Consider the following 11437-nt stretch of genomic DNA (forward strand, 5'->3'; position numbering starts at 1 on the left):
AATAGATTTATCCAAATTGTAGCTAATAAGTAATAGCCTATAATCATTACATAATATGGACATGCAAATACTTTCAACTCATATAAATATGAACACTTTTCTGTTGATCCATGATAGGCCTATTAACTATTTCCATTTGTTGTTATTGGCCCAACATCTATACAAGATTTGTCCAAGATTGCAGAGTTTTTTTTTTTTTTTTTTTGGTAAAATGTTAAAATATTATTACCAATTTTCAATTTTTGACAGACGATACAATAGATGACTAGTAGCGGAAAAAAAAAACAACAACACAAACAAACTAAAGACAGCAAATAAAGGCTCGGACTGATTAACAACGCAGCACAACCGGTTAAAACAAAGTAATAGCGAGACGAGGTAAGACCTAACAACCCTGAAACTAGATGAGAAGACCGGCCGGTTGCCACGAGCACTGAGAGAAGGGCGCCCTCAAACCCTGAATGCAACAGTTACCTACAGCTTCTAGCCGATAACCCAGAGCGAAGCAGAGCGCAGAATCCAACCACGGACACAGAGCAAGCAAGATAAAAGAGACCACCGGCGGTACGAGGAAAAGCCGAAGACCAACAGTGCCGTCGTTCCGAGGTTTACGCCGGAGATTACCGCCTCCATTGCATTCCAAGATTGCAGAGTTAGTTAATAAAAACCTATAATCACTAAATAATATTGATATGAAAATACTATCAACTCATATAAGTGTCGATATTTTCTAGCAATAAACCTGATTTGTTATGCAGTTTATGTAACAATCCACAGCTTGTTTTCAGCTATATTTTCATTTAAACATGATCTTTGACTATAGAGCGTTGAGTTACAGAATCAGACAAAAACTAACTCGAACGTTTTCAAAAATGTAGAAAATCAGGGGATCAAATATGATCTTGCAGTATCCTGATTAGAAGAAAGATAATCTTATTTTATCATATGTTTCAGAAGGGACATAAAGATAAACTTGTTTAAAAAATCAAGTTAGAGATGGTATTGAGTTTTATATTCATAGAAATACAATGCAGGTGTATAAACAAGTCAATAATTGAATTTCAATAATGCAGTTACGTTGTCGCATGTAATAAGTCAAGTAGTGAAACGCCGAATAACCAGATTTTGGACAATATAAATGTACTTTACCTACGATCTTGACAAATGCAGCTACACCTCCCACAGCACCTCACGAGTCTTATTAATTTTCACATGTGTCCTTTGACCTTCAAAGCACAATTATTACAATTACATATCCTGAAAGAACGGACTGTACATAAATCGACTTTTTGTTTCTACATTCTGATTACATCATTACAATATTACTCTCTAGTAGTATGAGTTATAACTAAAAATGCATACTAATTAACAATGATAACGATCATTGTAGAGACCCACTAGAAGCAGTGTATGCAATTGTAAGCATTTCACTTTTTCTACGCATTAACGTATATTGCGACCGACGCATATCTATATAATAAAACTGATCACATTTAAATATTTTTTTGAAGCCACATAAATACATTTTGCCTTCGCTGAAATATTTGTGTATATACTATTTTTTGAAACCACATAAATAAAATAAATTATCAACTACAATCATTATGTTCATCTAGATAACCGAGGAAAATTGCTTAAGCATACATGTGTATATACTAAATAGCATACGCATACAGGTTCTATAATATGAATCCAAATTGAGAGAAATGACAAAAGTGTCCTTTTAAATTTCAAAATACATCGTACGAATTTATGGATCCACTATATATGTCTACGTCTATAACGAATTTATCATGGTTTAATACGACGAATTGTGCAAGATCAATAAGGTATGGTAAAGTAGATATGTTTGTGGTCAATTATCGAGGGTTTGCTGCTGTTGTATGTCCTCCCAAAAGACTAAAGTTTTGAAATTTGGATAAATGGCATGTTCATGAGCCAACCAGTTCACAGCTAATCCCCACTGCATTATTATATAAGAAATACGCTTGATTCTAGCAAGAATTGTGATATGAAAGCAACTGTTGACTATTCACTAGCATCCAAATTAAAAGAAAATGATAATATGATGTCGATATAATAAACTGTAGAAATGTCATAATCTTTGTAAATATTGTAGATGAAGACATTAGCATTTTAGTGTAACAAGGATAAGGGATAAATCCGGATGACTTTGAGCAGTTAAAGGAGTTGTCAAGCCTGGACTTTATTTATATTATTATTATTCTATTAAGTAAACACAAATTATTACTGTATGTTTTTTTGTATTTGAGCTATTAATACGTTTTGGTGTAATATTATATTTTTTTTTCAGAAGTAGTCGGATATATAATATAGCTGTAAAAGATTCATGTAAGGTATAAAATATAGCTATAATTCCGCACTTATAATTAACAAAACGAATCAATACACAAAATGTTAAAATCAATGTGTTGTATATGATATGATTGGTCCATAAAAATAGAAGAATTATAAATCAATAAAAACGTAAGAAACGAGAGAAAAATAAGAAGAAGCCAAAAGAGTCATCGAACATAATACATCACTCTTTTTCGGCAATAAACAATTATACGTGGCAGATTATAAATATGTAAACAGAATTATGTAAATTGTGCAAAACTTTACGACTGTGGTGAGGATATACTTTGTTGTAATGTTGTTTATCTACTTTATGGCCGAAACATGTCTTATAACTAGTCATAAATTAGTTATACAGAAGTAAAGTTAAAATACCATAGGAATCTCAATAAATACGGATCAATTTGTGTAAAACAAAAACTTACGTTTGAAGCAGAATGAAGAATAAATCAGAAAACATATAATATGTTTTCAGGTGGTCCTGGACAAACTATAAGTAAACGAAGAAGTGAAAGTATACAAGAATAACGTTGTATCCGAACGTAAGTAGGTCATAAGCTCAGAGATGCACTGTTTAGCGTTGTCGGATCCCAATTGAAGTTTTGTCTGTCATCAGATTGTAAAAGCCTAAAAGGTTATGTATATACATGAACTAATAGTTTTCTACTAAAAATGTTTTGTTATAAAATGCTTTTGAACACTATTGGTCACGGTTATGGAATAATACTAGCACAAGTATGTTCTTGTGAGGTACATAATTGCTTTATATCCAAACTAAAACCATTACGATTTGCGTTTGTCATGACCTCAGTGTCGGTCACATAATATTTACGTACTATCTGGACCTACGCGTACGTCTTTTATTGGAAAAATCCCGCATGAATTACTTTCTTCTTATTGGATTTTCTGGACAAGAATCAAAGCTATTTATGACATACTCACACTTAAAAACGCTTTTGCTGCCTTATTGACTAAAGAATTACAATATATGCAGAGGCAAATTTGCTGTAAAATACTAAAACTGAGAAAATTCAACCTGTTTACAGAATCTACGATTTAAAAATAATAATCTTTGACGACAAAATATACAAATAAATAACACACAAACACACATGGTTCCAATAGAACAGCCGATCTACAACGCATTCAAGTTTTCAATAATATGAAACTGACTGTAGAATATTTTTGATTAGTTTGCTGCGATAATGTTCAGGCATAAATATTAACTATTGTTGATGTGTGGAGTGTGGTGTGGCTCGAGCATTAGACTCCAGAGGCACTTTCACTATCTCCAAATAATTAGTTGCCATTTCAAATATTTGGTGAAGTGTAAAAGATGGACTCTCTGAGTTACAATTGTGGCCTTAAATCCATCGGAAAATGAAGATATTTAGAAGGCCATTATACTATAATAAAGTATATCGCTCGCAATTGCGTGGATGGGAACGTCTATTTCCAAACACCATACAATGTCCACCGACCACCGACTAAAACTTTTTTTTTTATTTCGATGTTTAAAATATTCTGTTATTATAACAATTTTTGTAGAGCTTAGTGTTACTATGACATTTGTTGTTTGCAATAATTTAGATTATGCTCACAATTGGAATTCAGATTGCGACATTTTCAGTTGAACTAATTAACGCTTTAAGGTTCGATCACCGATAACCACACGAAATTTGGCTATTTAACCACAACCACAATTTCAAAAAAAAAGAAATAATACAAGGATGTGTGAGGGGTAGAAATCGACTATTACATATTTCCTCCTATGAATTTTGAGTATTTTCATACATATTAAAAAAATACTTTAAATCATTATAATAAATATATTATTTTATGTAATTTTTAATTTTCAATAATTTTTTAACTAATAATAATTTAATAAAATTAATTAATTTTTTAAATATCACAATTTTTCATAAAAAAATACAAAAAATCTCGTGAAACAATTTTTTTCTTTCTAAAAAATAAAACTTAATGAAACGGAAGGAATATATAACTATTATATAAAATTCATTTTTATTATTTACAATTGTAGAAAAATCCTATGAGAATTTATAGTACTATATTTTTACATAAATACTGAGATTAAAAATAGGAAAACAATTAATAGTAAGATGTAAAAAACAAAAACAAAACACCTCAGAAATCCCACTAACTTGTCCCCAGAACAGAAGGAGACACGCGTGTCGTTAGACTCGTTACCGTCCCTTCCCTATTTAATGTTTTAATGCAAGAAAGCAATAAATAAGGTAAAATAGGCGTGTTAAATTGTTAATGCTTTGAACATATTGCAGAATTTTAAAACCTATACAAAATTTAAACTATAAACCCATTTATTATTGTTTCCCAAATTCCACAACAACGACCCACTTCCCTATGTCAATACTATTCCTATTTCATGCAATCAATAATTTCCTCTGTTTACCTGTATTTTTAGTTACTTTTATTGGTTAAGGGTTTTTCAATTTATTGACGATTTGAAAATTTCAACAGATACACTCCAGTGTAATGTAAAGCTCATTTTAGAAAAATGAACAGTTTTTTTTTTCTGAAAAAATGAAAAGTTTTTTTTTTCTGAAAAAATGAACAGTTGTTGACGAGAGAAGTTTAAAAACACTTTAACTGCAGCTGAGAAACTGAAAATATTCACACATGTTCAAAATTAACCTAAAATAATGCAGGTGAAACATGCATCTATCATGAAACGAGATCGGTATATCATGGATTTACACTTGGAAATTTGACTAGACGATGAGGCCTTTTTTTTAATTTTATTAGCGAGAAATTGAATTTTATGCTGTTAAATAAACTAGAGTTTCAAGCTATGTAGTATATGTAAATTGTAACTGATAATACACCTTTTATACACCTATATTTAATACACCTTTTAATAAAAGAGGTATGTTTAGTTTTACTTGACTTCAAATCCTTTTATTGTATAGTAAAAGTATCTTCAACTTCACTCTATTTTTAATCTAAAATAAAATTAGAAATGCTTTAAGTTTATTCTATTTTCAACTTCATAAAATGATAATTTAATAATGATTTTTTATTCTAAATATAGTAAAATTAAAATAAAATTAATTCTATTATGAAGTTGTTTTATTTTAGAATAAAAATAGAGTTTTCCTGCATTTTAAAAAATCTATATTCTAGAAAAAAAATGTTTCAAAAGGATACTTGTTAGACATTTTAAATATATATAGTAGAACCTCTATAAATTAATACTTAATAAATTAATAATCTCTACAAATTAATAAATTTTACCGGTCCCAACTTAAGTCAGTTCAAAATTTGATACAAATTGATAAAATAATAAGATAATAATTTTCTAAGAAGTTTTTTTTTTCAGCACTAATTTTCTAAGAAGTTATATGTAAATATATGGTCTCATTAAAATTATAAATTTATAATTTATATCTATACATATTTCATATAAGTAAGAAACTATTATTATATTGTTTGTTTTATATTCACAATGAAAGTATCTTCATATTTTCTTAACACTTAATATATTTTTGATAAGATTTAGTAATATTATATTTAAAACAAATTTAAGTTCTATGCATATATATTAAATACACCAAATAATATAATAAAATTAATGTAAATGTCAAACTTCAAAAAATAACAATTAATGTATATACACTAAAGTCAAATATTTTTCTTAGAATAAATATATTTTAAAATAAGAAATTTAAATAAGAAAGCTTTTGTAAATTAATAACTCTATAAATTAATAAAATTTCAAAGTTTCAACATTATTAATTTATGGAAGTTCTACTGTACTATTTAATTATAAATTGTAAAATTCAAAAAAATTAATTATATTTATTAAAATCATATTGATTGAAAGTTATTAAAAATAGTTAGCAACAAGAATATGCATTGGTAGTCAAAATTTTATATGTTTTCTAATACATCTGATCGGAGATAATCTAACGTTATGGAAATTAATTTTATAGACATCCAATAAAAAGAGCCGACGAGCTCTATTAAAATAAGGTGCATGAGCGTATTAATTTAACCCAATTATTTTAATTCCGTCCAAACAATAAAGACAAGATAGTATTAAATACTATTTTATCTATATGTGTATATATATTGTCAGGGAAGATGAGATTGTTGTCTCTGTCTTAGAAAATATATAGAGAAAACCGAAAAAAGAAAGGAAAATATATATGCGAAAGTTATTAAGAGATTAGTGTCGGTGATGTTTTGAACTTCTCCTTTGCGGTTTCGTGTTCCTCCCTTCTCTTCTTGGCCCACGTGTTCGTCATATCTCCCTCCGCATGTAATCACTTCGCCGTCAAACTCACATCTTCTTCTTCTTCTCAAGTCTTTAGATCGGTGAAAACGTTGATTCTTACGTGGCTTTTTGGAATCTCCGGCGAAAACCCTTATGGAGACAGCGAGGGAAGTGGCGGCGGCTGTACCTGCTTCGACGGTTGCGTCGACGGCGGCGACGAGAAAGAGAGAGAAACAGTATAAAGGGATAAGGATGAGGAAGTGGGGGAAGTGGGTGGCGGAGATCAGAGAGCCTAATAAACGGTCGAGGATATGGCTTGGCTCTTACTCTACTCCTGAGGCGGCGGCGAGAGCTTACGACACGGCGGTATACTATCTCCGGGGTCCTTCCGCTCGGCTTAACTTCCCGGAGCTTTTAGCCGGCGTTACGGTGGAGGGAGGAAACGGTGGTGGGGATATGTCGGCGGCTTATATAAGGAGAAAAGCGGCTGAGGTTGGAGCTCAGGTGGATGCGTTAGAAGCGGCGGGAGGGAATCGTCATCACCATCACCATCATCATCAACAACAACGTGGAAGTCATGAGTACGTGGATGATGATCATAGTCTTAATCATAGTGATTATCGTCTTAATGATGGTCACAACGAGTGTACTAGTAAAGAAGAGTTTAAGAGGTGTAACGGGTCATGGGAAGCCGTTGATTTGAACAAACTACCCGACCCGGAAACTTCTGATGACGATTAAGGATCTTTCTCCGACCCACCACGAAAAAAACGTTGTAGAAGCAAGGAAGGTTTAGAGAATGTTTATCTTTATGATGCGCCGGAGGTTGCTAACATGCACCTCCACCCTGAGTTTGTGATCACTAGTCCTAAGTGTATTGATATATTTTCCATAAATAGTTTTCATTGATAACTCTTTCTAAAACTTCAATTATCGTACTCAGAATCAAAGTGTTGCATGTTTGGGATATATGAAACAAATTAAACGATCTTCTCGTTTTCTTTTTGCTAGATACCCCTATTATTGATCAATTCGATATGTTTCTTTTGAATATAAAAAAAATTCTTCAAATATACATACTTTTAAAAATTCTTCTCATGATGTTGATTCAACTTGATCGTTAGTTTTCTCAGATATAGAATAAACGAATTAGAACTCAGTTAGGTTTCAACTCTTAAGTACAGATCAGTGTACAGTTTAGTATTAGTTGGAGGATTATATAGGTAGAATATGCGGGTGGAAACACGGCGGCGAGTGAATAGCAAGCAGAAGCAGGAGACTTAGGTAATAGAAGTGAGTGTTTGGAGCTGAGAGGAGGAGCAGACAAAGAGTGTCCTACAAAACAAATATGGTAAGTGGGTCTTCTTGTAACTTGTCCGATCTTAACAACTAAAGCTATGTCTATCTCCATTATCGTAACTACTAAAGTCATTTTGGAATTTTTATTTTTCTGCCCTATAATCTTTTGTTTTTGTGGGGTGAAGACAGCAAAAACTCATTTCAAAAACTTGATCCTTTCTTGTTAATGGTCTTGTTGTGAAAAGACTGACCAGGAACGTGTGGCTTTTTTTTTCTCTATGAGAGCCAAGACGTGAAACCTGACCAACTTTCTAGTTCATAATCCTTTTTTTATTAGTTTGCCTTCTAAAATCAGTGAAAGTTCAGATCCAACGGTGTTTTTGTCTTTTTATACTCCTATAAGATAGCCACAACAAAAGCTTGATTATTTTGCAGTTTCCTTGGACAGCAAATGATGAGCATGACCTTGCAACTAACTCTTTTTGTTTTGCAACTTACTATATTCTTTTTGTAATTAATTGGGCACATCATGTAAATTAAAGTTCCAAATTTTGAAAATGTTGCGCAACTGAAAACGAATAATCACATATACAATTGTACGGACGAAACTTAAGGTGGTGAGGGAAAGATATATTTGGTTGAACCAAAATCAACTAAAAACCTTAAAAGTACGGTTGTTACTTTGGTGGTTAACCAAATGTAGAAAGTGGTTAAATATTTTTTATAAAATAAAATTTATAGAGCATAATTGGACGAGAATCAAATACCCAAAGCATCTGATAACCTAACCCATCAAACAAATGAGAAGCTGATTCTGCAGAAAAAAAGAAAAAAAGAAAAAAAGAAAGTAAGGACTGTACTTACCACTTACCAGAGTTAAACAAAAGCTGCGATGGGATCTTTGATGCTTCTAGAGTTTACTATAGGCTTCACTTAGATGCCGAACTCTTGTAATATAAGTTACATTTCTATATAGTTCTAATACGAGGTACAATGTTGAATACTTGGTTTCTCACGCTTATTTTCTGCATCTACATGCTATTTTCTTGGTTTGGTTTATATCTTATTCAAGCGTTCATTTCACCAGTGCGCTTTGATTGAAGTGCGGTTCTAACCACGTTTCCTCTTGTGATGATACCGACATTTTCCACAGGAAATATAAAAAGGATAAGCGATGCATGAGAAAGATGATGTAACTCAAATTAAATCTGAGATGGGTAGATGTTAAATCTCCCTTACCAATTTGCCAGAATCTACAACAGGAAGTCTGCGATTAAATGGAAACAGAACAAGAAGACTAAGTTAGAGAAAAATGTAAAATCTGGATAAGGAAAAAAATGACGGCACTGAAGATAAAGGTAAGACAATAACTTAGCAGCATCTTCGAGGTTGGTGTTTTCCTCAACAACAACTGGAGCTGGGTGTCCTCAAATGTCCAACAAGCTTCCCATTGGTTTTGCTAACTAAATATTCTTATCGGAATCAATATATTACTATGATACAAGGTCACGAGATATGAAAACAAAAGAAATTTACAAACCAACCATTTGGGAACGTTTAACATTAATTGTTAGATTAGGGTTTATTATGGGCTTCCAACTCAAAACCAATTGGTAATTAGTGGATTGGCTCTAACCCTTTATATAGTAGTAGATTAATTCTTATATTTTCGATGTGAGATGTTTTTTCATCAATACTCTCCCTCACGCTCAGACATCTAGGTCTGAAGCGTGGACAATGTGGGAATAACATCCACAGAGGGCCCAACATCGGTATAGTAGTAGTAGTTGTAGTAAATTAGGTCAAAGGATCTTATCGCTCTGATACCATGTTAGATTCGGGTTTATTATGGGTTTCCAACTCAAAACCAATTAGCAATTAGTGGATTGGCCCTAACCTTTTATATATTACTTAATGTCCCATTGATTTTCCAATATGGGATACATATCCCTTAATACCCCTCCTCGAGATGATGGCTCTTACCGGCCAGAAATCTCAGAAATTTTTTAAGACAGTTATACTCGGTCGAGCGAGTCAATTACGACCTATAAATACCCGGTCGGGTAGGATTAATATTAATTAGGGGTTTAACTTATTAGGATCTGAGCTCTGATACCATGTTAGATTAGGGTTTATTATGGGCTTTCAACTCAAAACCAATTGGCAATTAGTGGATTGGCCCTAACCCTTTATATAGTAGCAGATTAATTCTTATATTTCCGATGTGAGATGTTTTTTCATCAATATTAATTAACATATCTTTGTAGAGGAAACTGAAGTGAATGCACGGTGAAGTTCAATTCACACTATATACTGATGATAATGTGAATCAGGCAAACGAGAACAGCGAGGACAAAAAAAGAAAGAAAAAAAATCAATTTGAGTGTTTAGAAAAGCATTCAGGTTCAAAAATTGCTAATAGGAAAAGAGAGGGCCACATACTTACAAAGTGCTGTCAACCTCAGGGAACATGGCATTTTCTGTTCTTCCACTACCTATTAGATAAGCAAAAAAAAACAGCAAATAACGTTAAGGGTGTGAGAGAAGAAGCTTTTTGTTCATTTCACATTTGAGCGTGCTATCTCTTAACGAATGAGACACCAAGGTCATCATCATAACATTGGAATTTCAGGCTTTATACCACTATGTGAGCAAGTAGCTTTCTTATATCTCCACTTCAAATGGAAAATATCTTGAAAACAAAGGAAATCAAATTACATCAAGTGGTATTAGCTGGCCCATTTACCAGTCCAAAGCCAACAAATCATAATCTGAAACAAGCCCAACCTGCAGCAATAAGGATTCCCTCAATAAGCATCCAACCTAACCGATATTTTCACAAGTTAACCTCAATAAATACAAAAGTGGATACTAACCCATTTCCAGCCTTTATCTAGCACAGGAAACCATGTGACTCTATTCTCCTCAAGGATTTCCAGAGCTGTAGAGAAGGAAAAAAAAAGAGATCCATAGGTTGAAAAAGGCTCGCCTATTTTACGCAGTCCTGATGGAGTTTAGAGAGTATCAAACCATTGTACCTTCATCCACAGTGATGATAGGTTTCACCACGTGCAAGTCATCCTTCTTTAGCATGGACACTCCACTTCTTAGATACAGAAACATTCAAAATATATACAGCCTTATGTGCTTAGTTACTTGTACAATATTCAAATCTAATTCTAGGATCAAACCCAACCAACACTACAGAAACAATCGAATCTCAGATGTGCAATTCACCATGTTTAATCTAAAACATTTTTGATAATATCAGATAACTAACATGAAACATATATACAACAGTTTTGATGCCAAGGCAATGAATGCAGAATTATTTTGCCTACATTTTTAGTTTATGGCTGCAAAAACTTTGTTTTCAATCATTAGATTAGTTACCATTAGACTAAAGTCTCTCCACGTCTGTTCTTTCATATCATTTTTACATGCAAAATTTTGTTTCTCTAGAGAGAAATATAAAATATACTACTTAAATGAGATATTTTCTTCAGACTTAAAACGAAAGAATCG

General features: G+C 32.3%; 1 protein-coding gene across 1 annotated transcript; it reads left to right on the top strand.

The window, feature by feature from the left end:
• The first annotated feature begins 6472 nt into the window (after positions 1-6472).
• Positions 6473-7601, top strand: LOC106369717 (ethylene-responsive transcription factor RAP2-10-like). The gene has a single exon (XM_013809836.3). It carries the CDS (start codon positions 6767-6769, stop codon positions 7352-7354), a length of 588 nt encoding a protein of 195 aa, XP_013665290.2. The 5' UTR covers positions 6473-6766; the 3' UTR covers positions 7355-7601.
• Positions 7602-11437: the final 3836 nt, after the last annotated feature.

The sequence above is a fragment of the Brassica napus genome, chromosome C1 (genome assembly GCF_020379485.1).
Source record: "Brassica napus cultivar Da-Ae chromosome C1, Da-Ae, whole genome shotgun sequence".
NCBI lineage: Eukaryota > Viridiplantae > Streptophyta > Magnoliopsida > Brassicales > Brassicaceae > Brassica > Brassica napus.

Excerpts from the sequence above, each read along its gene's own strand:
- LOC106369717 (XM_013809836.3), top strand. The coding sequence starts at position 6,767 with ATGGAGACAGCGAGGGAAGTGGCGGCGGCTGTACCTGCTTCGACGGTT.